The 26,526-nt window shown below is 39.8% G+C and overlaps 11 protein-coding genes across 17 annotated transcripts; 5 read left to right on the forward strand and 6 right to left on the reverse strand.

The window, feature by feature from the left end:
- Positions 1 to 433: 433 nt before the first annotated feature.
- Syx7 (syntaxin 7) lies at positions 434 to 2,610 on the reverse strand. 3 transcript variants are annotated; one of them, XM_089468105.1, is made up of 6 exons: positions 2,320 to 2,610; positions 1,995 to 2,227; positions 1,855 to 1,924; positions 1,617 to 1,761; positions 1,130 to 1,546; positions 434 to 1,068 (listed from the first exon to the last, which is right to left on the reverse strand). In XM_089468105.1, exons 2-6 carry the CDS (start codon positions 2,158 to 2,160, stop codon positions 973 to 975), a joined length of 894 nt encoding a protein of 297 aa, XP_089324231.1. In that variant the 5' UTR covers positions 2,161 to 2,227; positions 2,320 to 2,610; the 3' UTR covers positions 434 to 972. The 3 variants fall into 3 exon arrangements, with proteins under 3 accessions (XP_089324231.1, XP_017863340.1, XP_089324232.1); XM_018007851.2 differs by having other exon boundaries at positions 2,434 to 2,608; XM_089468106.1 differs by lacking the exon at positions 2,320 to 2,610 and adding an exon at positions 2,287 to 2,308.
- Positions 2,611 to 3,645: 1,035 nt separating this feature from the next.
- On the forward strand, positions 3,646 to 5,826 carry Alp1 (Alkaline phosphatase 1). The gene is made up of 4 exons (XM_018007846.2): positions 3,646 to 3,832; positions 4,073 to 4,332; positions 4,393 to 5,500; positions 5,572 to 5,826. Exons 1-4 carry the CDS (start codon positions 3,763 to 3,765, stop codon positions 5,700 to 5,702), a joined length of 1,569 nt encoding a protein of 522 aa, XP_017863335.1. The 5' UTR covers positions 3,646 to 3,762; the 3' UTR covers positions 5,703 to 5,826.
- Positions 5,827 to 5,897: 71 nt separating this feature from the next.
- Cpsf6 (cleavage and polyadenylation specificity factor subunit 6) lies at positions 5,898 to 10,512 on the forward strand. Of its 3 annotated transcripts, none has more exons than XM_018007842.2 (7): positions 5,898 to 6,299; positions 6,507 to 7,205; positions 8,234 to 8,377; positions 8,745 to 9,229; positions 9,290 to 9,589; positions 9,654 to 9,719; positions 9,783 to 10,512. In XM_018007842.2, exons 1-7 carry the CDS (start codon positions 6,231 to 6,233, stop codon positions 9,979 to 9,981), a joined length of 1,962 nt encoding a protein of 653 aa, XP_017863331.2. In that variant the 5' UTR covers positions 5,898 to 6,230; the 3' UTR covers positions 9,982 to 10,512. The 3 variants fall into 3 exon arrangements, with proteins under 3 accessions (XP_017863331.2, XP_017863332.2, XP_017863330.2); XM_018007841.2 differs by having other exon boundaries at positions 5,899 to 6,299; positions 9,780 to 10,512; XM_018007843.2 differs by lacking the exon at positions 8,234 to 8,377 and having other exon boundaries at positions 9,780 to 10,512.
- Positions 10,513 to 11,865: 1,353 nt separating this feature from the next.
- BI-1 (Bax Inhibitor-1) lies at positions 11,866 to 13,800 on the forward strand. 2 transcript variants are annotated; one of them, XR_016269947.1, is made up of 5 exons: positions 11,866 to 12,162; positions 12,397 to 12,850; positions 12,909 to 13,079; positions 13,171 to 13,308; positions 13,562 to 13,800. XR_016269947.1 is itself a non-coding variant. In XM_018007852.2 (4 exons), exons 1-4 carry the CDS (start codon positions 12,095 to 12,097, stop codon positions 13,601 to 13,603), a joined length of 735 nt encoding a protein of 244 aa, XP_017863341.1. In that variant the 5' UTR covers positions 11,869 to 12,094; the 3' UTR covers positions 13,604 to 13,800. The 2 variants fall into 2 exon arrangements, 1 of the variants encoding a protein (XP_017863341.1); XM_018007852.2 differs by lacking the exon at positions 13,171 to 13,308 and having other exon boundaries at positions 11,869 to 12,162.
- Positions 13,801 to 14,166: 366 nt separating this feature from the next.
- Positions 14,167 to 15,887, forward strand: Gr66a (Gustatory receptor 66a). Its single transcript, XM_018007844.2, has 3 exons — positions 14,167 to 14,407; positions 14,461 to 15,063; positions 15,130 to 15,887. The coding sequence occupies exons 1-3, from the start codon at positions 14,167 to 14,169 to the stop codon at positions 15,885 to 15,887; spliced, it is 1,602 nt and encodes a 533-aa protein (XP_017863333.1).
- Sbp2 (SECIS-binding protein 2) lies at positions 15,078 to 17,253 on the reverse strand. The gene is made up of 3 exons (XM_018007850.2): positions 16,541 to 17,253; positions 16,263 to 16,483; positions 15,078 to 16,199 (listed from the first exon to the last, which is right to left on the reverse strand). Exons 1-3 carry the CDS (start codon positions 17,251 to 17,253, stop codon positions 15,973 to 15,975), a joined length of 1,161 nt encoding a protein of 386 aa, XP_017863339.2. The 3' UTR covers positions 15,078 to 15,972.
- An 86-nt stretch (positions 17,254 to 17,339) lies between these two features.
- Positions 17,340 to 19,667, reverse strand: LOC108613989 (uncharacterized). Its single transcript, XM_018007845.2, has one exon. The coding sequence runs from the start codon at positions 19,665 to 19,667 to the stop codon at positions 17,550 to 17,552; it is 2,118 nt and encodes a 705-aa protein (XP_017863334.2). The 3' UTR covers positions 17,340 to 17,549.
- A 112-nt stretch (positions 19,668 to 19,779) lies between these two features.
- On the forward strand, positions 19,780 to 21,346 carry LOC108613991 (BTB/POZ domain-containing protein 1-like). Of its 2 annotated transcripts, none has more exons than XM_018007848.2 (4): positions 19,780 to 19,921; positions 20,096 to 20,215; positions 20,279 to 20,615; positions 20,677 to 21,346. In XM_018007848.2, exons 1-4 carry the CDS (start codon positions 19,887 to 19,889, stop codon positions 21,274 to 21,276), a joined length of 1,092 nt encoding a protein of 363 aa, XP_017863337.1. In that variant the 5' UTR covers positions 19,780 to 19,886; the 3' UTR covers positions 21,277 to 21,346. The 2 variants fall into 2 exon arrangements, with proteins under 2 accessions (XP_017863337.1, XP_089324230.1); XM_089468104.1 differs by having other exon boundaries at positions 19,847 to 19,988.
- An 87-nt stretch (positions 21,347 to 21,433) lies between these two features.
- Positions 21,434 to 22,077, reverse strand: wrm2 (wurmchen 2 transmembrane micropeptide). Its single transcript, XM_018008917.2, has one exon. The coding sequence runs from the start codon at positions 22,075 to 22,077 to the stop codon at positions 21,904 to 21,906; it is 174 nt and encodes a 57-aa protein (XP_017864406.1). The 3' UTR covers positions 21,434 to 21,903.
- A 3-nt stretch (positions 22,078 to 22,080) lies between these two features.
- wrm1 (wurmchen 1 transmembrane protein) lies at positions 22,081 to 23,078 on the reverse strand. The gene is made up of 3 exons (XM_018008916.2): positions 22,895 to 23,078; positions 22,316 to 22,739; positions 22,081 to 22,257 (listed from the first exon to the last, which is right to left on the reverse strand). The coding sequence occupies exons 2-3, from the start codon at positions 22,607 to 22,609 to the stop codon at positions 22,081 to 22,083; spliced, it is 471 nt and encodes a 156-aa protein (XP_017864405.1). The 5' UTR covers positions 22,610 to 22,739; positions 22,895 to 23,078.
- A 136-nt stretch (positions 23,079 to 23,214) lies between these two features.
- eco (Establishment of cohesion) lies at positions 23,215 to 26,100 on the reverse strand. The gene is made up of 2 exons (XM_018008949.2): positions 23,626 to 26,100; positions 23,215 to 23,558 (listed from the first exon to the last, which is right to left on the reverse strand). Exons 1-2 carry the CDS (start codon positions 25,995 to 25,997, stop codon positions 23,354 to 23,356), a joined length of 2,577 nt encoding a protein of 858 aa, XP_017864438.1. The 5' UTR covers positions 25,998 to 26,100; the 3' UTR covers positions 23,215 to 23,353.
- Between the last annotated feature and the right edge of the window lie 426 nt (positions 26,101 to 26,526).

Here is a 26,526-nt window from a genome sequence, read left to right on the forward strand (position 1 = left end):
AGGAAACCCTTTACTTGACACACCTCAACAACGGCTGCGGCTCAAGTGGCATCCACACACACACACACACACACAGATAGGCAGACACACACAAACGTCGATCGATACCGTCTGCCGTTGCATTAATGTGAGGTGATGAACACCCAGTTGGGCAGCCCAGTAAGCACAGGCAGTACTTCAGCCAGGGGCTAAGCCGCTGAAGCATGCGTATCATCAGTGCACAACAAATCTTAATGATCGTTATGGCTATGCGCGAGGCGTTGATGACGCGACCAGGGCCATGATCGGGCACATTTTGAATGCCCAAATGGTGCTGAGCTCCAGCCCATTCATCGATTCATTCATTTCATGCAATGCCCCGAAATGAAGTGCTCGAAATGCTTTGTTAAAGGATTTTGCCCTGCATTGATCGTACATATCATAAATACATATATTTTTGTTTCGTTAATTTTATATTTTAATGTGTATTATCATGTACCACCGTATATTTATATACTTTGTATGTCACTTAAACTTAAATACAAAGCGCTAGCAAATGAGTTTGGAAATGTTTTAGAACTTGTTGCTAAACAAATTTGAGAATGCGCCACTCAATCAATATAATACAATACAAAGTGCATTATTCATAATCATAATACATATACATATAAAATATTAGATAACTTGTTAGAGAATAAGAATATTTATATAACATATGGATGCGTGTGTGTATGCGTAAGCGCCGCTTAACTCTGTGCTAAACACGTTTCGATTCATGCAACTGAGTTGACAATTTTTGCCATCATTTTTAAGAATTCTTTAGCCAATTAGTGTTTGGTTTCTTTTGTTTAAGTTAAATAATAGTATTAAAGCCACAAATGCGTCTAAAATACGGATGGGAGGCCTGCATGGGGCAACACTTGTCTTTTCACAACAATTTACTAGTTTTTATTTAAATTTCTTGATGCTCTTTAGTATATTGGATTCCCATGTTTAGTTCTTAAACTCAAACACCATTATTAAAACGATGGCTAACAGAACAGCCGTCAGGATGGCAGCCAATATCAACTTCTTCTTTCGCACTTTGTTCTACAATAAATAATAAATGTAAATTAAGAGCAAATTCATATCAGATATGCACAACATTTACCCGGTAAGAGCTAGCCTTGCGCAAATTTTCAGTGCCTTGTGAAACGAAAATACTTGTTTGTTCCACCTGAGACTCGATCGAATCGACTGTTAGGCCTTGCTCGTAAACCATAGCACCTAGCTTTTTGTAGATTTCATTGACGCCCACTATGTTGTTCTCCAGCTCGCGTATGGCACGCTCCTGTTCCTCTAGTGCTTGCAGGTCAACATCTTCCTGCATTTGCGTCTGTATTTGCTGCTGTTGCTGCTGATTTGATTTGCGATTGAAGAAGTTGTCCTCAAAGAAGGAACCATTGTCATTGCTACTGGCATTGGTATTGGTTCGTGTCGAGCCAGGTGGATGTGAAATACTGAAATTCTGGGCGCGCGCCTGATGTAAAGCACTTCTTTCAATATCAGCTGTTTTACGTTGAATAGCCTGCAAAAACAAAAACAAATATTGATGACTAGAGTTGTTACTTTGCTTATCAGTAAACAGATTAACAAACCTGGAAGGCGGTCAATGCCGCTGTGAACTCATCCACCAGACGATCGCGCTGTATCTTCAGGTGCCGCTCTTTGCACTTGTCCACCTCCATTAACTGATTGTTTGTATCGGTCACCAGCTGCTTGGTATAGGTCATTAACTGATGACTATGTACAGAAGACATATTTTGTTTAAGTATTACAAATATACGTTTAGCTTTGCTATTTGATAACTAAGGCAAGACTCTTACAAACACTTACAGCTTCTTCTTTAATTCGGGCGAGTCCTGTGGCGTGTTCAGCTGATTGACCATTCGCTGCATAGTGGAGACTGTGTCGTTCGAGTATGCATAGTAAAGTGATTAGTCATAGATGAAAAATATACGCCCCAAACTACTCACCATTTTGTTGGACTTTTTGTATGCTTGTCGCGATTATTTGTGCTAATCGCTGAAAATCAAATTCACTTAGGCCACCGCCCACACCTCCTGCTCCTCCTCCAGCACTTCCTCCTCCTGCTACACCGCCTCCTCCGCTGAGGCCATTCTCCATATGTTGTAAGTCCATGCTTTCGTATGCAGACACCTTGCCAATGTTCTTTATAATGGTACAGAAACCAGTTACTCTTGATTTGCTGAAATTTTCAATAAATGGTTTGCAATTAAATAAATTATTCACTGCTTTGATTTCTACTTATTTCATTATATGCGTTTCAGACAAATACACCTGTATGCGAGCTTGTGTGTGGTTGTATGTGTATTGTTTTCTGTTTTTGCTTATCGAAGGGGACTTGAGTAGTCTTTGTTTTACTTTTCGCTGATATGTCATCACATCTCTCACCTTGCTTGTCCTTGTCAACCAATCCAGCAACCTTTGCAATCAAAGCTTAATCAACTGCATGTCTATTAAATAAATTAATTTACAGAGCAATTTTTTCTAATAAAAACCAACAAATTTTGCAAGAAATATGTAAGTTTATAGAGGGGGAGAAATAATTTAATACACGGGCCTAATCGATTATTTTAAACAATCGTGAAGGCATTGTTGAGTGTGGCCGTATAGGAAATATGTAGAGATGATAATGTACTATCGATATTTCGCAATTCAACTTGTAGTAGTGTTAGAAAATGTAAATTATAAAGACATTCAATTCAAATTCAAAATGGACTTGAAAGGATTATGAATCCTTCTTTCGTATAACACGGCGGTCCCACTGCCATTGTGTAATCACATAGCATTTAAATTGCCAAAGAAATAAATTCCTAACGTCAAACATATGTAAGTAAAATTTAAAAATAGGCTCTGCAATATTCTATTTGAGCAATTAATTAAGTAAATCGTAATTAGTTTAATCCTCACACAGTTTTTAATATTATCTTATGAATAATGCATATTTACTCATTAGCAACTTAAACTCTTTTTAGGACAACAAAACAAACTAAGCAAACTGTCTAAAACTGGAATTAAAGTCCCGTTCGCTGGAGTTCTAAAATTAATTATTCAAATTTTTAAAATTCCATTTTTAAAATTCCAATATGAATGCAATTAATCTAGCGCGAATACGATTAAATATAATAATATCATACATACTAAAAATAAATACTACAAAAAATTTAAGAACATTTCTTTTATTATTAAGAAACCTGTTTATCAGGGAATCACTTTTAATGTATTCAGAAAAACTGTCTACCCAGAGGAACTAATGCAATACAAATGATGAGAATCTTTTAGAAAACTGAAAATGTCAGAACCACTTTTATTATGGTTTCTCCAAAAATTGTTAATGTGTAGGCTGTGGAACCAATGCAGTTGCATCTAACGATTTAGAAAGCAGGTAGATCAATTATCTTCATTTGAATAAATCTAATGCATATTCAACACTCAGTGTGTTGTCCCCAGATATTTGATAGCCGTACTGCAGCTATGTTTCCTGAGCAACCGGTTACTTTTTATACCAGATCGAGTTTTTAAATTTTAATATACCATTCATCTATACTAACAATACATTTTGTTATGCCCAAAACTGATATAAAAAGGCACGTAATTCCTTCAACACTGCTTAATCGGTTCTCGACCAACGCCGGAGTACGAAGCAACGAAGTCGAAGTCGAAGTCAGACAGAAGTCAGCAATCGAAAGTTTTTCATTTTGAGTTCATCAAAATTCGACGATGCATACTTTCTGGTTAATGATCTCCATTCAAGTTGCTTTGTGCTCTTGTCATTACATGTATGGGCCAGGTGCGTGACTTTTAACAGTGTGCCAGAAATATTTAAAATAAAAACCGGCGACAGTGTGAAAGATCGTTAACCGAAAGCGAGCACAAAACAAACAAAAGGTTTTTTAATTAGCCTAATCGAGTGTTAATCAAACAATATGTGCACATGCGTAGGAATTCAGAATTTTGTATAATTTGTTTAAATAAGTAAACATTGATCAAGAACTTTCACTTAACCACGTGATTTATATTTCTTATACAGATCGTTCTTGGAATATACGCTCTAAAGGGGAGCTAAAGAGCAAGGATTTTTGGTTTCATGATGCACAACGTACGGTCTATGAAAAGACCTCGACTATACCGAATCAGTATTTGGCCAAGAACATAATATTATTCCTCGGAGATGGCATGTCTGTGCCTACTGTGACGGCAGCCCGCATCTATGATGGTCAAAAGAAAGGCATTGTAGGAGAACGAAATCGTTTGGAGTTTGAAAAGTTTAACTACGTCGGCTTATCAAAGGTAAGCTAAGCTTTAGAATAATCTGTAATCAATAGACAGCTTGATCCTTATTTCCTTTAGACTTACTGCGCAGACAAACAAGTTTCTGACTCGGCCGCGACTGCCTCTGCCTATCTGTCGGGCATTAAGGCTAATTATCTGACGATCGGTGTTTCAGCGGATGTAAAAGTTAATGACTGTGAAGCAGCCAAGTCGCCCAGTAATCGTCTCTCCTCCATTGCGACATGGGCGATGCGTGGACGTAAATCTGCGGGACTGGTAACTACAACTCGGGTCACTCACGCCAGTCCAGCTGGAGTTTATGCCCACACCTCGAATCGTGACTTTGAGAGCGATTTTGATGTTAAGGACCAAGGACACGATCCTAGCAAGTGTCCAGATATCGCGCAGCAGTTGTTGTCCGATGAGGGCCAACGCTTGAAAGTTGTCATGGGCGGAGGTACTAGAAAATTTCTGCCCAATACAGAGAAGGATGTGTACGGCAATGTAGGCGAGCGTTTAGATGGACGCAATCTGATAAATGAATGGCAAAGGAGCAAACACGGCAATGCGCAAGTTGTCTTCAATCGCACTAATTTGCTGAGCATCAATCCTTACAACACGGACTACTTGTTGGGGCTATTCAATGCCTCTCATTTGGCATATAAATTAGATGATAGCATTGATACTCCAACGCTCGAGGAAATGACTGAAACTGCAATTAAAGTTCTGTCAGCTAATCCAGGTGGCTTCTTTCTGTTTGTCGAAGGCGGTCGTATTGATCATGCTCATCACGAGACTAAAGCCAAGAAAGCCATGGAGGAAACTGTACAATTTTCAAACGCTGTCAAAAAAGCAAGAGAGTTGACCAATCCTTGGGAGACTTTGATCGTGGTCACCGCTGATCATGGACATACTATGACCATTAACGGATACCCCGATATAAATAACGACATAACTGGCCTAAGCTCGGATTTAAGCGACCTCGACTATTTACCTTACGCCACATTATCCTACGCCAACGGTCCTGAAATGAATCGCTTCTACGAATTGGAAACATCAAATAATACAGTTAAACGCGTTGATCTCCGCAATCTAAATATAGGTGATAAGGATGCAAGGTATCCACATGGCGTTCCTTACTCTGAGGAGACTCATGGAGGTGGTGATGTTGCAGTTTACGCTAATGGTAATAGTTAGAAATTATAATAAGCAAAACAATATTTATATTTAGTGATATTCTTTATATTGCTTCTTCAGGTCCCTGGTCGCATTTGTTCAGCGGCGTTTACGAACAAAACACCATTCCTCATCTAATGGGTTTCGCTTCATGCATTGGTCCTGGCATAACATATTGCGATCTCCGTCCGAAAGCCGCATACGTTCCATAAAATATTTATTTAGTTACTAGTTTCGAGTATTTGTGTAGAGCACTAAATCTGACTTTAAAAAAATAATTATATTTTAAAAGTCCCCATTTTTACTGTTGCTAAAATTAAAAAATACTAAAAATCACATGACTTTGGTATTATGCTAAAACTAGCGCTAAAAATGGCGCATTCAACATTTATATCAAATAGAAGGTACGGTCACTCTAAACATCTCCGCCATTTTAGCTGTAGCTGCAGAAAAATTTTCGCAACAATAGTTGAATGAGCTATTGTTTATAATGTAAATAGATTATATGTGTGATTATCGCATATTCGTAACAGCTATATAAATAGTAAATTGTCAACTACGGGCTTTACTTGCATTTATACGTACGCCGCACGCCGGTGGCTAGTTGTTCGACTGTACGAGCGGCTTGTAGTTGTGTGCGTGTGTGTGTGAAAGTGGAAAAAGTGTGCACGGCACCGCTTAATAAGTTGGTCGCGTGCGCCTAAAATCAATTTTGTTGTTCAGTAAACGCTCACGCAACCATGGCCGACGGGGTGGTGCTGGACTTGTATGCCGAAGATTTGGATAAAGATTTTGCCGGGCAAGCTCAGGTAAGTTAGCACTACCACGCTTTATATGTAAGATGTGTATATGTGCCATGTATACATACATGCGCTCTTTTATATGCAAACGTATGCATGTATGTGTAATGAGGGTATATTAAATAACAATGTTGATACTCTTGCAAATATCGATAAATATTTATTTTTGTACGTATACATATCGAAATATTCAACACACTCAAATTTTACAAAAAGGATGAATTTGGTGGCGACGGCGTCGATTTGTACGATGACATCGGCGGCCCCACCGAGCCAGTAGCTGCAGGCGGCGGTGGCGGTGGTGGCACCCCAACTGGAGATAATGCATCCGGACCTGGATCCATCGACGGCTCCTCTAATGTCGGTCCCAATGGAGTTTACCATCAGGGCAGTGGTAACCAAACTCCAACAATGAATCGCCGCTATCAGCTATATGTGGGTAACCTGACCTGGTGGACCACAGATCAAGATATCTCGAATGCTTTACGCGAAATAGGCGTCAACGATCTGCAGGAAGTGAAATTCTTTGAGAATCGTGCTAATGGTCAATCGAAAGGATTTAGCGTAATATCGCTGGGCTCGGAACCTAGTTTACGCACTGTACTCGATCAATTGCCCAAAAAGGAGATGCATGGCCAAACCGTGGTAGTCACCTACCCAAGCAAGCAAGCGCTTACGCAGTTCGAGAGCTTACAGAAGACACGTCCAGTACCGCCGCCGCAGCAAAACGGACCACCACGTGGACCCGCACCGCCCAACATGGGTGGACCGATGCCTCCGCATCCGGGCGTACCCCAAGGTGTGCCTCCAGGACATGCACCACGCATGAATCCCAACTTGCCGCCAGGTCAATACCGACCACATATGTCGCAAGTGCCGCAGGTTGGACCCAATTCTGGACCTCCTCGAATGCAGGTGAGCTATTGCACTTTTATAGTTCTTTTCATTTTGCTTTTACCCGTAAGTCGTAGCTTTTTTAATTTCCCGTTAGCAAGTGACCATAACAAAAGAGTTCTTGAGTTTGTTTGGGATTGTTTGGCTCGTCAGCCCGAATTAACAACGCCATTTACATTTCTTTTTAACTATTACTCATTGAAATTGTTCTGAATGCAAAATTTGATATCTTCGAAGTCGAATATTTGGTCGTATATTTAGCTGATTAAAGATTGGCAATTTTTAATTTAACATAGATAAGTGGAATTGAAAATTATAAAAATATATCATGACATGTTCTTAATGTTCTTGTACAAGCCAGTAATGTAACTGATAGTCCCTATCTGGACCTCTATATTAGATATTTATAGAACTGTATTTAAAAAAGAATATGTACACAAAAATGACAATCCTAAAGTATTAATAAATGTTTGATTAATCCCAAGTGAAGCTAATACTTTTTATCACGTAGAAAAAACATTTTGATTTGGTTTATATTTGATAACTTAAGAGTACTAGACATGCAAAAATACGACTGTAAGGTTATTATTGTTCATTATTATGATTTTAAGTACGATACATGTTTTGGTTTAATAAAGAAAATTTTCAGAGCAATTTTATAGAAATTCTTGAGTTAAGACATTTTTGTATCTATGAATTCTATATGCATAAGCCTATATATTACCATTTGTTTTTTTTTTTTTCCTTTTTAATGTAATTTAGTGCAAAACTTAATTGCAAATTGTTTAGACTTCAAATTTGTTTGAGTACACCTAATGGTAGCTATCTTAAGGCAATATTTGTTACTGTAAATGTGCTGCATTTGTTTTGCGATATATATGTACTTAATATATATATGTACTATCTATTTAAATATAACTATATAAAAATGTTTATGTATTACGCTTTATATTTATATTCCATTCCATGTGTTTTATGACAACGCTTACGCACACTTCTACCCACCACAACAACAACTACATTAAAAAAAAAAAAACGTAAATTATTAGCCGCCAATGCATCCACAAGGCGGCCCAATGGGCAACCAACAGCCACCTCCCAGGTATCCGCCAGCGCAAGGTCAATGGCCAGGTCAACGTCCCGGTGGACCCCGACCGGGTCCACCAAATGGACCACTTCAACGACCACCAATGGTAAAAAAATTCCTAACAAAAAACTGTAAAAACAATACCAAAGTTATCCTATATATTATATTATTATTTAAATAATATCAATTTATAATATAGTAGAAAAACGAAACCAAACTAACCCAAGTTAAGTTAACTTAGTGAACGACATTAGAGTGTCTCATCAATTGTATTCAGAACATTTAAATAACTGCACATGTTTGTAACTGCAACAGCCACAATACGTCCAACCCATCCACAGACACAGATCTCATATACATCCACGACGAGGCTACTTCCACACAACTTTAACTGGCCTAATTGAATTTCTAGGGCCTTCGATGTCATTCTAAGCGCGATTGCTAATTATTTATTTTATGCTTCCTTTTTGCAGTTCCAGGGACCAATGGGAATGCCAGTTCGTGGTCCTGGGCCGGGTCCTGATTGGCGTCGTCCACCTATGCATGGCGGCTTTCCGCCGCAAGGGCCGCCACAGGGTCCACCTCATATGCAGGGCCCGCCTCGTCCGCAAATGGGTCCTGGTCCACCACCTGGTTCAGGTGGACCACATGGCGCTCCCGCTCCGCATGTCAATCCAGCGTTCTTTAATCAACCGGGTGGTCCACCGCCGCATCCAGGTATGGGTGGTCCCCCACATGGTCAACCAGGACCCCAGCCAGGCATGAACATGCCTCCTCAGCATGGACCACCACCTCATTTTGCACAACAGGGTGGACCGCGCAATCCGTGGCCAGGACCTCCGCAAGGCAAACCGCCAGGCGCTTTCCCCGATTCACAAATGGGGCCGCAATTAACGGAAGTGGAATTTGAAGAGGTAATGAGCAGAAACCGCACGGTCAGCAGCTCGGCGATTGCCAGGTAAGCCCAAAACTAATTAAGCATATTACTTTTATAACTAAATAATTTATATTACCACAGAGCTGTTTCTGATGCTGCTGCTGGCGAGTATTCAAGCGCCATCGAAACATTGGTTACAGCCATTTCCCTCATTAAGCAATCGAAGGTAGCTCACGATGAGCGTTGCAAGATTTTGATCAGCTCACTGCAGGACACACTGCACGGCATTGAGGCCAAGAGTTACAATCGACGCGAACGTTCGCGTTCCCGCGATCGTTCTCATCGCAGTCGTCAGCGTCGTGAGCGTTCAACTTCGCGCTATCGTGAGCGTTCCCGTGAACGAGAGCGTGATCGTGATCGTGAGCGTGAGCGTGATGGAGGGTAAGTTTCAATGTGGTAGTTTATATTTATCATTAATCCACAACATTTTTGCATCCGCCAACAGCTATCGAGAGCGTTCACGCAGTCGTGAACGCGAGCGTCAGGCTCAGGACCACTACAGAGACGACAGGTAGTTGTAATCTTATGAATCAAAGACCCTTGACCCTAACATTTTCACTTTGTGCTATAGCAGCAGCCGATCTGCACGGCCACGTAAGTCTCCAGAGCCTGTTGTTGCAGAAGCCGCGGAAGCGCCGTCATCTAAACGCTATTACGAGGAACGCGAACGTTATCGCTCTTCGGATCGTGAACGTCGTGATCGGGATCGGGACCGTGAACGTGAGCGCGAACGTGATCGGGACAGGCGTGAGGAGCATCGTTCCAGGCATTGACTGCTACACAAGCGAGAGCAGAATTAATTACAACCAATACACACCCAAATACATCTTACACCTCCTAGACACTCTTATTAACACAACATAGTAATGATGCAGCAAGCTGAACACGGCCAGCCACAAGATTAACAAATTTTGATTTGTATCTAACATTACCAATACGTAGGATATGAATATGGTATAACATAGTTTCTCCTAGACGTACTAAAGTAAGCCGAAATGTTGACAAGCCTCTACAAAAAATAAAAAACGATACACAATTGAACGACGGACTGCCAAGCCCACAAAATCACCATATTAACGGCATTAATTCTGCATTGCATCTGCACACATCCTGATTGAGGTCGTCAGCGCGGATGAAGGGACGGGACGGATGGACAGCAGCTACAGACGAAATAAACTACAATCAACATCATCGACGTCATCTTCGCCGCAGAATTTCAATATTATTGTACTTTAATATTTCGGTTTATTTAATAAAACATATATATATATGAAAACTAAAAAATGTTCGAAAAAATACTCAAACTGTCTTGCGTTGTGTGTCTTCTTGTACCCTATACATATATACAGAAATATAGTTTACGAATCGATATACATATATATATATATATATTTAAATTGTACAACTACAACGCATTTAATATAAATAATATTGTTATATTAACACTTGCATCTTTTTGCAAATCGCAAAGATTTAGCCAAAAAAAATATATGGCCAAGAATCGTATAAAGCTCAATTGTATTACAACTTTTTTTTTTTATATATATATCTTGCCTCAAGCATTTATTTAAAGTTGACTTTATTTATATAAATTTAAGCGAGCTTATTGTGCGCGTCTGTGTGACTGATCCATAACTATAATTGTTGACTGACCTTATCCAATGGATAAGTAGTATATATTTATATACATTTATAGCTAGAATGACAATATTAATATAATGTAAATAAGTGGTATGAATGAGCTGTTGTGTGTCTGTGATGATAAATTTGACTATACACAACATTATAAACTAATTGAGGCCTTAACAGCATTTATTGTAGCGTTTTTAAATGCGATCAAGCTTTTATGTAGTTGCTATGTAACACTGACTTTTTCATTTTTTTATATATACTATAAACTTTATTTTTATTTGTACTATGTACACAAACATTTGTAAATGAAATTTAACTTAAATCTTGCTACACTAATCCATATGATATTTGTGTAAATTATAGTTTTCGACATTTAGTACCTGTAACTTTCTTAGGTCTGATCTAATACGAAGTATTACGACCTATACGGCCGTTTAATGCTTCTAAGCAAACGATATTTGTCTTGTACAAACATAAAACTGTGATTTTGATTGAAAATGAATATTCATACATATACACTGTAAATCATGAACAACAGGTAACGTTATATATACATATATGTATATAAAAAATAGTTTGTAAGTGCGTGTCTTGTTTAATTTAATCAGATAATATCAAGATTACAAAATCATATTTATGTCACCCATACCTAAGACAAATCGTTATTATTTTTAATTTTTCCATTATTGTTTAAAACCATACGCACTATAAATCACAATCTTCTATTTAGAGCAAAGACTAGTACTAACGACCCGAAATAAAATGTACATTTATAATTTATTACGATGGTTTCATAATTATTGATAATCATAGCATAGCATACATACAAATATTTATCTTAAAGCACATTTTCGTTCAGATTTGTCGTTAATTAATGGTCCAACAATAAAGATTCCTTCAATGAAGGTGTCGAAAATTTATTCAAGTTCAGTATTTCAAAAAGTTATCGCGCGCCGATTATTATGTCAAAGTTATTTACTTAAAGTGTGCCCATATGTTCATTTCCATACAAAACGGCTACCCTATCATCTGGAAGCTTCCTCGAATGCGTTATTGCTCAACACTAAATTGCAATAGAGATAAATAAAAGTGAAATATAAATACGAAAAGATCGACGTAGTATACAGCGTAAAATCAGTCAATCCAATACACACGGCTTTACTGTTCTAGTTCACATTTCGTTCACACTTCTCCGTTCGATTAATATAAAAAGAAAAAACAGCCAAGTTTTGAAGCAGAAAAGAAGGATACAGTATGGCGGATACAGCACAATATCTAAATGACCGTTTCCAACGATTTATGCATGGCATCGGCGAGCGCTAGTGAGTATGCAATTATGTATGCCTTAAGCTAGTACAAAAGTCATCGTACGATACGTAATTTGAGGTGCAAATACTTTTCGAGGGGGCAAAGCTGATGATACCTTGCGTCACATTGAGGCTGACGTGTTGTTTTGTTATAGATCCACATCAACAGTTGGTCCCGTCTAATCAATAGTCCTTGAAAGCAATGGACACGCACAGTTGAACTAATGCCTTCTGTTTTTCTGTTTTTAGTGAGCCATTCATCCGTCAGCACCTGTCTAAAGTGTATATGGTGCTGGCTAGCACCACCGCTGCTTCGGCAGTGGGCGCCCTGTTCCAAATGCGTGGAACTTTCGATATGGGCATGTTAGCGGCCATTGCTTCATTGGTGCTGGTTCTTGGTCTTCACTTTTATAAAGACGATGGCAAAAATTATTATACACGCTTGGGAATGCTTTATGCTTTTGGATTCTGTTCGGGACAAACATTGGGTCCATTGTTGGACTACATTTGCAGCATTAATCCGGCGATTATATTAACTGCACTAACTGGGACATTTGTAACTTTTGGTTCCTTATCGCTAGCCGCTCTGCTTGCTGAACAGGGCAAGTATTTGTATCTGGGCGGCATGTTAGTGAGCGTTATAAACTGCATGGCTCTTCTCAGTCTCTTCAACATGATCTTTAAATCCTACTTTGTGCAAATTGTAAGTAATATCAAAGTGTATTCAGATTGATCCAGCTAATATATTATCTTCGTCTTAGACTCAATTATACGTTGGCGTCTTCGTTATGGCTGCCTTCATAGTGTACGATACCCAAAATATTGTGGATAAGTGCCGCATGGGCAACCGCGATGTGGTACAACATGCATTGGATCTTTTCTTCGACGTCTTGAGCATGTTCCGCCGTTTGCTGATTATCTTAACGCAAAAGGTTTGTTGACAAAAACCTTATTTCAATTGTCATCTGTCAAGGTAGCAATAGTATGTTTGACTTGTGCTCAATGTTGTGCCCTATCTTACAGCTCAAGAGCTTTATGGTTTAATAGTCGTTAGAACAATTTAGCGACAAACCCAATAATGAATACCCTTGATCTGACAATTTTTATCAATCAATATCTTTAAATTGTGCAAAACCATAATTTTTATATTCAATCGAAACGGTATTAACGATTTAAGCTTATACCTATATTTCGTATGTCCAAGGCAATAAGTATACTTTCACAAAAGTCTTTAGGTGTTATTTTCCTACTGGCCTTCGCATTTGATTTTTTTGATGGAAGTATATTTATTTCCAGGTTTACGAATAACTCATTTAAAATCGATATTCTCACATAAAGCTCGCCATTTGTGAAACTATATTTATAACCTTGGAAACAGTGATTAACATATTGTAATATTTCATTTAATTTTCAGGAGGAACAAAAGCAGAATGATCGTCGCAAGAAGAAGCAATAAGAAAAATGATCTACTGACAAATTTCAAATGAATTACATTGGATACAATTTTAAATTTCAAATAAAAGGAGGGCCTGTGTTAATCTTTTGGCTTTCTATTATATATTCCACCAAATACACAAAATTTAATATTTGGTACACGAAAACCATGCAAATCCCGACCTAAATACCATCTAATAAAACTCAATTCATTCAAAAGACTATCAATGTAATTTATATGGCCATATGCTATTGAATAATTCTTAATGAAAGGTCCCAGGTTTAAATCTGCATGTTGTATTAAATTTACAATATCTTTAATATCTATTTTTGGTTGATAATTAATTATTTATTGTATTATATATACATACAGTGGAAGGTAATTCAATAAAAATATATTTTCCCTCATGTAAACCCTTTGCCATTAAGCGAAAGGACTATTGAGATTGCATTCGTTGATTGTATCGATTAGCTGAACAATTCACTCGACCAACAAACCAATTTAATTAGGTAAAGTGGTAGTCAGCTAGAAATATTTCTCGGTCGATTATTTACCATTTGAGTTTGTTCTGACCAGCGCGCAACATGTCCCAGCCGACGCCAATAGTGCAACCGTTGTTGCTGCAATTCCAGCAACTGTTTTTCTTATCCAAATTAGTGGGCGTATTGCCACAGGATTTGGCCAAGTTTCGATTTAAAAATGTATTGGAAAAGTCGCGCAATGGCATGATCTATATGCTGGCCATGTTGATGCTTTATATAGTGCTCTATAATCTGCTCATTTATTCATTCGGAGAAGAGGATCGCTCGCTCAAAGCAACTCAAAGTGAGTAGGATAAGACGAAGTATTTACTTCAATTAAATAACGAAAGCATTCAGGCACCTTGACATTCGTTATTGGCCTGTTTTTGACCTATATTGGGCTTATCATGATGGTCACGGATCAGGTGACAGCGCTCTTTAACCAAGGACGACTGGGCGACCTCTACGAACGTATACGCGTAGTTGATGAACGTTTGTACCGCGAGCAATGCCTGGTGGACAACAGCACTATAGCAAAGCGAATTCGAATAATGCTTCTAATGACGTTTGTTTTCGAGGTCTTCATTCTGTTGAGCACATACGTTAAGCTCGTTGATTATACGCAGTTATTATCACTATTGTGGATTGTCTCCGCAATTCCGACTTTTATCAATACTCTGGATAAAATTTGGTTTGCCGTGTCGCTGTATGCCCTTAAGGAGCGTTTTGAGGCCATCAATGCCACGTTGGAAGATCTAGTGACAGAGCACGAAAAGTTCCTAACCTGGTTAAATGGAGACGATCGCAATAATTCCATTGAGGACCACGCAGCAGAAGAATCTGCATCGCAACCGCCACAATACGACAGTAATCTGGAATACTTATACAAGGAACTCGGTGGTATCGATGTAGGTTCACTGAGGGGTTCAGGTAGCAAAGGCAAGAACAAGGTTGCCCCAAGTAAGTAATACACATTTTTGACTTTTTGTTCACAATCATGTGGTTTGTTATATTTAATGAACTTAGTTGCCCACTCAATGAACTCCTTTGGGGAATCGATTCAATCGCCTCGCAAGCTTCAACAGTCGAATGCAACTCCAATGATAAACATGGCTCACGAAAGCGAGTTAAGCAATGCAACCAAAGTCGAGGAAAAGCTGAACAATCTGTGTCAAGTTCACGACGAGATCTGTGAGATAGGCAAGGCAATGAATGGTTTATGGAGCTATCCAATTCTTTCGCTAATGGCGTACGGCTTCTTGATATTTACGGCTCAGCTGTATTTTCTGTACTGTGCCACGCGAGCACAGTCGATACCCTCGTTGTTTCGCTCTGCGAAGAGTCCTTTTATCACGGTGGTCGTATTGATCTATACATCGGGAAAATGCATTTATCTGATTTACTTGAGCTGGAAAACCTCGTTGGCCTCCAAGCGCACTGGCATCAGTTTGCATAAATGCGGAGTCGTGGCTGATGATAACTTGCTGTACGAAATTGTGAATCACTTGTCTCTCAAGCTGCTTAATCATTCCGTGGACTTTTCGGCTTGCGGTTTCTTCACGCTGGATATGGAAACTTTGTATGGTGTGAGCGGCGGCATCACTAGTTATCTCATTATTCTCATACAATTCAACTTGGCGGCACAGCAAGCAAAGGATGCAATCAACTCATTTAATAGCTTCAACGACACAGCAGGATTGGTGGGAGCTGCCACAGAATTTGGTAATGAAAGCTCTTCACTATTCGATCTGGTCACTACTACCATGATGACACCTTTGAATTAGTGAACTTCACGAACATCAATTTATGTTTATTGACATATTTGTGTAGGCACCTTTTTGGCACTTTCTCTACTTGATTAAATAAAGATCACGTTGCAGTTACGCATTTGTATTGGTAGCTTGCCACATCCAACTCTTGAAGTAGTTGCTTAAACGTTTCATTGGCTCCATCGTAGTTCAGAATGGCGACACACGATATTTGTGCTCGCTTGTACAGGGCATGGGCTAACTCCCGACGCATTAGCGAGAAGCAGTAAGGCACATTTTGCTGCTGACAAACAGACTTCAGCTCATCTATCGTATCGTCCAAGCCGCCTAAACAGATGTTATAAAAGGAATGATAGATAAAAGGTTTTTACATATAAATAGCTTAGTTACCAGGAATAGGGCAGATCTCACAGTCGGGTGCCAGGATAAGCAACTTCACTTTGTAAATGCGCAGCCTAGACAATGACTCTCGAAAGCCCACCACGAAGCGGGGATGTGCTCGTGCTTTAATTTCATTATGAGCGTATGCGCGTTTCTGAAAACGATCCAAGTCATTTAGCAATTGAGTTGTCAACTCTTTCAGACGAGGTGTCGTGCAGTTATCGCAGTAGCTGTATATGAAATTTATGATCAGTTGGTGAAGCTAGATTAATTTATACTTTACGCACCTTCTAAACCGCCGGGAATGTATTTTATGTGTTGGGGTGGGTAGGGCCACTTTTTTTGACGTACCCTCATCCAGAGAAAGACATTTTAAGTCTTCTATAACTTGTAAGGCAATTGGCTCGACGTTCTGGTGAGCTGACGGATTCTGCTCAATTACTTTATTTTCATTTCCCGTGACACAGAAAGCTAAATTATGGACCTTCTGTTGTAGAATAGAATTAACATTTGTTTCATCAAAGCCCAAAGAAACACATTCTGAAGCCTTTTGTTCCTGTTCCACACATTTTGTGTGGCTATCAACAATGTGCTGCTTAAAGCTGCGATAGTTTCGAATGATGCGTTTTAGACGTGCTATTCGACGTTTAGGATGCAAACGCGTCTTTCCCTTTCGTTTGGTTTGCAGTGACACCGACTTTCTAGCAATGATCAGGTGGGGTCGTCTTTGATGTTTCTGCTTCTGCCGAGGCACAGTAAGAAAATCGAACAGAGACAACTTTTGTTCGACATTGTGCTTGTTTTTATACTTCGAACTGTGCAGTAGCTTTCGTCTGGAGGCTCCATTACCCTCTTTTAAAATTTGATATGTACTTTGGTTTATTATATTAACTTTATCTGAATATCGTGACATTTTAAGTGACTGTGTTGTAGAGTTTGAAGTGTATTGGTGTAATTTTTTAATCGAAATATGTATATCGATAGTAACAGCTATTAGCATACATTTTTCTACCTACCTGATGACTGGTCACACAGAATTCAGATTTGAAAATAAAGTAAGAGTTTACTTAAAAAAAAACATCTTCCTACATTTGATACTACATTTATTTATTCTTTAGTTCTATAACGTTTAGTAATCAACAAATACCTATTAATCAGTCAACGCTTATATGTTGTTCTACTAATTCCTTAAAGTAGACTTATTATCTATCGACGTATGGAATTTAAATATCCTGCATTAAACTTACCCAATAATTACTTGTATTCGAAGTTAATTAGGAGCTTTAATTTCATATACTATAGCTTTATGCTACTCTCGATGGCTATGTGCATCTCATTAAATTGCTTGAGGTGTGACAAGATAATATCACGCTCTTTCACAAATACCTCCCAGTATCTCAAATATTGACTGACGTGCTGAAGCACCAGCTTCCCGGCAAAGTCCAAGCAACTCCGCGCATGACGCAAACGCCTTCGACAACTGGCTAAGACTAAGCGCAACTGCTGCTCTGGTTCCAATTGAGCCAGTATGAAAGACATAACGTTAGCCGTATCCACTCGCATATCAATTGGAAATATTGCAGACTCGGTGGGACGCGATTGGGGAAACACGAGCAGCGCCGGCGTCACTGACATAGTTAGCTCCCAAGGCAAATCGTTTGCCTGGCTATTAAAGCGTATAAAATTCACATCGGGACTTCGTAACATAGCTGCTACTTGCATCACTTCTTGCGACATAATGGCGGAGAGTTCACAATCCGGACGGTATATGAGTACTACATTTGTTGCATTAGCGCGTTGCAATGCCTGGAGCAATAAGTGACGATTGTAATTCTGTATATATGATGCATCCCGAGATGGGGCAGAGTTTAATATGTGGTTCCTTTGTACTCGTGGTAGCTGCCGGGCATAGAACTGTTTAATGAATTCAGTCAGTGCCTGGTAGGTGAGCGTCTGATGCTGTGGCATGACATGCACTGATTCTGCTGCTGCATCCACTATGAAAGCCTGTACTCCTGAACTGTCTCTTCGGTGATTCCCATTCAGTTGGACTTGATCGACGCCAAGTTGTTGCAGAAAATCGCGATATTTGGCGCCATCAAAGAGCACGACGGCCAGAGAACGATTGTGCGATAACTCTGCGGTTGAATGCTGCCACAGCAGATGGCTATATTTGGCAACCATCTTGGCTATGCCAATCTTTAAGGCTGGCGTGCCTTGCTGTGAATGGGTGTGCGCTAAGCAGCGATTGCGTTTGTGCAGGCCCATGAGCTGACGTGTTTCCGATTCCAAGTCGTTTTCGTGAGAGTGATGTGACCATAGATAGTTGAGAAACTCATTGATGGAGTAGTAGTTCGTCAGTGTGGCTTCTGAAAGCTGAAATGCTCGATAGCAATTGTTAGCTAACTGCTCCGAAGTCTTTGCGCCTTCATACAGATGCATCGGCATCTGCATCAGTGACCTGTAACGCGACTCTTGGTAGTCGAGAACATCTTCGTGCGAATATTTTTCGCAGTCAACATTTTCTCCACGAAGTGCCTCCTCGCCAATGGCTAAGGGCATTGCCGAGTGCTCTTTGCGCATTCGTATGCTCATGGCCAGCACGGGCATGTGACGCGCTTTAATCGCAATCTTTGCGGGTGTTCCATAGCCAGCTGCCTGGAGAGGATTGACCTTGGGTCGTATCCAATGCAAGATCTCCATTGGGCGCCATATATTCGATTTATTATAGCTGTGCAATATATACCGATTATCTATGAGCACTAGTTGAGGCAGTATTATCTGTTCCAATTTGAGAATTTCTTTAGCTCTTTGGCCAAACGTAACAGCAAACCGTACGTTACGCTCCGGATCAAACTCTAACCAATGTATTGCGGTCGCCAAGAAGCGCCTATATTCCTGACTGTCTGCTGATTCCAGCAGAGCTAGCACAACGGCATCCGAGATCCTCCATAGAGCGCCCAACTCAGAGGTGATATGTATGCGGTCAATAGGCTGTATAAGATTATTCATGAATCGTGTCAAATCTTCAAAATGCCATGCACCCTGATACTGCAGCTTCAATTTCCGCCCATAGTTCACCACCAACGTGGGCCATTTGTCGGGATAGCCGCCGTTAATTGCCATGCCGGGAAGCTGCCTATGTGTGCGGCTGCAGTTGCATTGTAGGTGCCAGCAATCTACGGCGCCAAATGAAGCGTAATCTTTGTAATAATGCGCCACGCCATCGTAGACCAAACGGGCCTGTCTGGCATCGCTCGACCAAGACACGTAGTAAAACACCAAAGAGACTTCACTAGCTGCCTCCAATTCGGCACGCATCAATGGTACATTGTATGTGGGGCACTCACTTATTGCTGCTTGACTAAGTGGCAGTAGGCCGATTCCGATCCAAATGTAAATAAATAAAATCATTTTTATATGTGCAGGTGGGTGCTTAACTTAATATTGAATTCAACAACGGCAACAGAAAACAGTAAACAGCTGATTCATGGGAGTGACCCTATTCTATAAAAATTCGCAGTTCTTCTTTAGACGTTTTACAACACCGTATATATTTTGCATTGACGCCGCAATTTTTACCTGTGCGCAAACCGCTCTTTTATTCTATTTTATTTAAACTTTATTAGCAAAATGCAGAATACGGGATCAAACTGGCAAGATCTCCGGTAAGAAATAATCAAGATATTTTTAAACGCAAGAATATCAAATACAATTTGATATTGATGTATATGGGTACGAAATGTCCTTATTGGATTTTAGTTTCTTTTTGTACAGATTGCAAACATTTCTGACGAATATTTTCCAGATATTAGTTCTTAACTATATTTGATTTTTTTCAGACCGAGAGAACGCATGGAATATTTGTTGAGGACCGGCCATTTGTCGGATTGTAGTTTTGTTGTCTATGATAACGATGGCAAAAAAGTTATCTTAAAATGTCACAAATTTGTTCTCATGAGGTGCGTAAAATATGTGCTGTATTTATTCAAATCCACAATACACAATGTTAAAATATCCTTCAGTGTTTCTCCTGTTTTCGAGCGCATGTTTGAGGGCGACTTCGAAGAGGCAAAGATACCCGATAATATTGTCCTAGACGATGTGTCGGGAAATGACTTTAAGAAGTTCATGGAATATTTGTACTGGCACGATAATCGTCGACTGGACACATATGATCTACAGACACTGCAAACATTGATATATCTAAGCAAAAAGTTCATGGTAACCTTTTTTACCACCAATTGCTTGAATGTGATTAAAAGGCGGCTATCCAGCGGCTTAGAAGCGGATGTGACTATTGATCTATTCGAATATAGCCACCAGCTCGAAGATGAAGAGCTAATCAGCAACATTACATCGGTAAGTATTACTGACATTAATAATATGGTGAGAAATTCAGCATTCGAAGTTATTCTTTTAGAAATTTCGTTTTAACCCGGATGCCTATATCAATGCGGCTGCAGTTTTTGATCTAAGCTCGGAGGTCTTTTTAAAATTTATCGAGGAGCTAAGTGATCTTGTTGGGGATAAGGTACGATTCAGTGTGATAGATCGTTATTGTAAAATACATGGTCTAGTGGAAAGCTCGGCAAAATCTTCACAACTGAATTCAACCGCTGACAGTGACCACGAATATGAATGCGGAGATTATTCGCCTCTTACCAAAAGAGTTAAGCCATTATTAGAAATACCAAATGCAAATATTAAAAATGCCGAAGCATCAGATCGAGAAATAGGAAATGAATCGTTCAAGAAAGATGAAAATGAAAACGACACAGAAAACAGTTCAGATGCGAATACAGAGCAAATGACAAGTGAACAAAGCGACGAAAAAGAGAACAAGAAAAAAGAAGAATACATTAGTAATCTATTAAAAACTATTAAATTTACGTCGATGAGTCCGTATGACTTTTGCGCTGGCCCAGGAACATCAAATCTACTAACAATTGAAAAGAAATACGAAGTGCTTTCTTCCATTTGCATTGCCGAATACAAAATGCGTCTGTTATCTACTTTTTAGTCATATATGTTTTCATATGCATTTCTAGTTTAATACATATTTAATATAAAAGGTTCCTTTATTTTTTGGAGTCATTTAAGTTCTTTTCATCAATATAGATATGGCTATCTAAAGCATATTTGTCCAAATTATTTTAATTATGCGATCGACTTCAAAGTTCTGTTTCTATTGAAATGCAATTTTTATTAGTCAAATGTGGTATAAATGTTTTTAATACAAATGTAGAGTTTGTTTATAAATTATATTTCTTACAAGTGCATTATAGTTGTTTCAATTCAATATAAAAGGGTTATAACTTTTTTCTGTACGTACCAAAAGGGTATAGATATATATATATATATATATATTATACTGAGCACTCTTAAAATTCTAGAAGACACTTGGACGGCAAACATTTCTCATTGAGATATTGAAGGCACATAATTTGTATGTTTTCGTAATGGAATGATATAAAAGCTTGCTGACGAATGTAGAAGGCATTTTGTACTGCATGTATGTAAAAAAAATTGTGCAATTCCAGCAGACACAATTACATTTTGTTGTGAAAAGTTAGTTATGGACAATATAGAAACTTATGAATATGGTTAGTTGAAGTGGTTGTGTATAAAAATATATGAAAATGGCGGATCAGGCATAGCTAATCTCATGCTCGTAGGTCTTTTCCCGCATGTCATGATTGTCGGGCAGAGCATGATGGCGCAGACCGCATAGACGCGGCCCATAGCGTAGCATGACAATGATGACGCCTATAACGAAGAGAGCTACGGCAGCTACGGCGGGATATAGAATATATAGAGCCATGGCTTAAATGTCACTTTCGCGCTTCTGCAACTCAACGTATTCTTCGCGCTGTCGTTGCTGATGCAATGTACGACCCTCTGGACGGGGTGGTCGCTGCTGATGATGCGACTGATGTACGGGCTCTAAATCGTCAACGGAAACGACAACGTCACTGGGAAATACTTGCTGGTGAGTGGTTGGCTGCAATGCATAAATATGTCATGGTGGGAAAGCTTTCAAAGTTGAATTGTTCACTCACGTGGAATCGATCGAAATAGCTGGCGTCCTGTAGTTCAGTAAAGTCAAGTGGGGGTTGCTTATGCGGCGTTGAAGACCAAATGGAAACTAGCCAGCGATTGCCCGTATGCCGGTCTTGCCAATACTTACGGTGCTTGGAGCAGCAGCCCAAGATGATGTTCAATATAATTATCGAGCCGAGCACAACTGTGCAAATAGCAATAGTCACATAAAACGGCTTAAAGCTGCCGTATATGGGTCCAGTGAAATATGGATTATTAATATACGCTTTACGCTCCTCTTCAATTGTGGACATAGTCCCACAAGCTCTGCCTTTATTGACTTATAAGTGTAATTTGAGAAGCCGTTGACTGATGAAGTCACTGGCCTATTTCTCTATTAGCTACACGCTTTTCTTGCTGACCACAAGTGCAACGCCGTATTGTCTGGAATGTACATGTACTCAATAAGAAACGTTGACAACTAACTGCATTCAACCCCAAATGCTGCTGTTGATTTTACTTCAATTCAGTTACGTTGGGCGTGGCACTCATTGCCGCGTTGCTTTGCTAGACATCATTTATTTATTTAGACCACTTACCATTTGCTCTCAATTGAGGATAACTGCAGTTGAAACTCAGCACGTTTTATTTCAATTTCTGGACAGTCAATATACGTTTATAATTAATAATTCAAATATTTCTTGATCTTTAATAAAAACAACGCCCAAAGCCTGGCTCACAAGCTAAACTCGCACACTAAGATATCGATGCGTGTCTTGCAATGCTGCTAGGGATCAATATTGAAAATATCGATATATTACTATCGACTAATATATGGAGTATGCATTTTTTAAGGCGTCTCGAAGTATGCTTCGAAAAAAAAAACGAAGATGCAGAAGTGAAACACTATTATGGAGAATATTGCTTAAATATAACATAATTTCATTTCAAAGTATAAATTTTTGTTCTTAATAATTAAAACAGAGATATACAGTAAACGATATTCAACAGCGCAAATTGCTAGCTATTCAATAGCCAAACAAATTAGGTTTCTGACTTCACTGGTCGTATGTCAGGAAATTGTCAGTCTGCGTAAATTGACGAATCAAAGCGCGCCCATCATCTGTCGGGGTGCTAAATGCAATTCGATCACGATGTATTTCAACGCCCAAAACGGTGTGATATTGCACTGCGCGCAGCAATTTGGTAGCAATTCCTTTACGACGTTGCAACGACGAAACCCAAATACGGGAGACACCGCAACTAGATAAAATATAGAGAACGTTACTAGTGACAAACGGTTAACATAAGTCTAACACTTGACACTTACCTAGCCTCAAAAGTCTCTTCGCTAAAGTAGTCGGTGCCATCGACTTGAATGAAACGATGCGCCTGCGTCAGCGGGTGAACAAGGCACAGTCCCACAATTTGCTGTTTACGCACAGCAAAGAAGGCGACAAATGTCTTTGGGACGATATACGAAGAGTAGCCTAGTTCCTTGTCTATTACCTTGATCAGTTCTGCAAGCCTCTGTAGGCGAGCGTGAGGTGCACGTTCATTCAAACGTATAATCCGTCCATCAGGCGACCATTCCGGATAAACGGCTACTATATCTTCATCTATCCAGCCCTTAAACCGTAGCACATGGACAGAATCATGATATTCCCTATGCAACTGTTCCTCCTCCGGCTCATGGACGGTATAGACTAGTCCACATTGTTGGCACTGCCTGGCTCCAAAAGCCCTTTGACCAGCATCGATTTGATACTGATTGGAACCACTCGCACCAGCCATTAACCTCATCGAGGGATTAGCCTTATGACGCGTTGACTTTTGTGGTATTGGTTGGAGGCGTTGTGTGAAAATGGGAAACAATTTACCTTGTGGCTCAACGGGCAATGAAATTGCCTCTGTTTTGTTGCTATCCACTATATCCACCGCTGGACTGTCATCCTTTCCAGGTACATGTTCGATTTCAGTTTTGATGTAGTTCTGTTGCTCAGGTTCTAAAACATCCAACTGATCCGCATAGACTACCGTATATAAATTATCGACAATGCGCGTGGCCTCCTCCTTGTGATTATCTGGATCAGTTATGAATATTTCAAAATTCTTATCTGTACATATGTCATTGGTGATTAGAAACTCCAGCAAGAGTGTTTGCTGTTCAATGACAGCCGGATCATCTGTTTTGTACGGCAATTGCTGACGGTACTTTTCGTATGGATCTGGCACCACCAGCTGCTCCTCTATTTCAGGAACTGACAGAGATTGAGGTACTTTTTTCTCATTTGATTCTGGCTCAACAATTTCATCCACTACGGTCTCGTCGAGATTTCGTAGTATTGCATCCACGGTTGCCTGTTCTGCTGAAAATATCGTAGCGGATTTAACGCGCACTTGTCGATGTGTTTTTATGGGGGCTTCCATTAACGATATCTTGCCCTGACTGACACTAGCGCGAATATTATCAGTGATTCGCACCTCCATACACGTACTGCTGCGTCTGCCGGATTTAAAGAACTTACGATTGTTGGGAGGCTCAGAGTTGGGCGATGTGTCTGTTGGATTAGAATGACGTATAATTGGTATAACTGGTTCGAGTTCCATTGCAACAGGCTGTGTTTCCTCGTCGCTAAGGTCAGAAAAATCCAGGGCAGATAAAAATTGTGCATCAGTTTCCATATTATTATTATTATTGTTATTATTATTATTGGCGTCGTCAAGAGCGATTACACTTAGGGGCTTAGCCATTTTAATGGGATCTTCGGCTTTGCGCAGTATGTCGTGGACCTCCTCTATCTTAGCGCGTTCCTCTCTCTTCGTGGTAATCAGCTGTCGCAATTTCTCATTTCGCAACGAGCCCAATATATCATCCAAATTAACCGATGCACTCGTTCGCTGACGTTTTCGTATGTTGTGATGCACGCCCTTATTGATACCCAGTCGAGGACGAGACGGGGGTGAGATAGCCTTAGTCTTGCGTTGGTGTTGTGCCGACTTGCGTGTACTTTTCGAAGACATCGAACCTGATCTGCGCGAAACGCTTTGAGCACTGTTGGAGTGCGAATAGAACGCCACTGTCGGTATACATTCTTTTTCTGTCCTGCGCAGCTTGCACTGCGGTGACGTAGTGCTGGATTCCGGTGAAGACTCGATTGTCACTGCAGGCATTTCATGTGCTCTCTTAGTTACCTTTCGCTTCTTGCCAGTTGAAGACTCATCAGAATCTGTGCTAGATTCATTACAGACTACGGTATGATCTCGTGTCTTGGGTGTGCTTGGACTGGAACTGTGACTTTGGCTGGTGGTACTATTGCTATTTATGCGCATAGTTTTAGTAAACAATTGCGGTAATTGCTCCACCGTGCCCAACGATACAGTTGAGCCACGTGTCTTCTGCAGCCTCTTGTTTTCCTTATTGGTCTCGGGAGAACTGCCCGTACTACTCTGATCATCTCTATCAGCAACATTCTCGAACAGGTTGCGACCATTAGCTGGCTTTTTAGTTGCTTTTTTTGACTGACTTTGTTGTCTTGGCTTCAGAGGTGCAATGCCCAACAAGGGGTCCTCTACGTCACCGTCGTCTTCTATTTCATCCAACATGGAGCTGCGGCTACGAAACAATTGCTTTTTTCGCTCGGAAAGCCGCGGAGTAGCAGTTCGAGTAGGACGTGTAGCACGTCCAGTAGGAGTTTCCATAATTATTGTTTAATTACAACTACATGTATTTCCCGCTTTTTTAATAAGAGCGCTAATTCAGAATACCAGTGTTGCAAAGTGCAACAACATTGCATCCCTCATATTATTTGTAAACTGCAGGGAGCTTATCGATATTTCAACTTGATGTTTTTAAACAAGAAAAAATTTGATGTAATCGATATCTCATTTTGCAGCACTGGCACCACATACACATAAAAGTCATTTTGCCTACATGTTGTGGGAAAGTGAGTTTTGTGTGAGCTGCTGAACTGAATTGAGAGAAAAAATTCTGGGAAATATTTTATTTGATATTAAGAAGTGCACAGGTAAGAAGTCTTTAAAAATTTGAACGCATTTACAACTATAGAAGCCGCCGTCCTGCCACTACTGCATACTACTGTTTCTTTCGCCTTGCCGCCGTCGCTGTCGCCGCCATCTTGTTTTGAATATTGTGTGGAAATTATAATGATTTTTCACGCGTTGTGCATGTGTATGATCTTAGAGTTTATTGGACGCGTTGTGACCTTTC

This window comes from Drosophila arizonae, chromosome 4, assembly GCF_054131065.1.
Source record: "Drosophila arizonae isolate 15081-1271.41 chromosome 4, UAZ_ARI_1.0, whole genome shotgun sequence".
Lineage (NCBI taxonomy): Eukaryota > Metazoa > Arthropoda > Insecta > Diptera > Drosophilidae > Drosophila > Drosophila arizonae.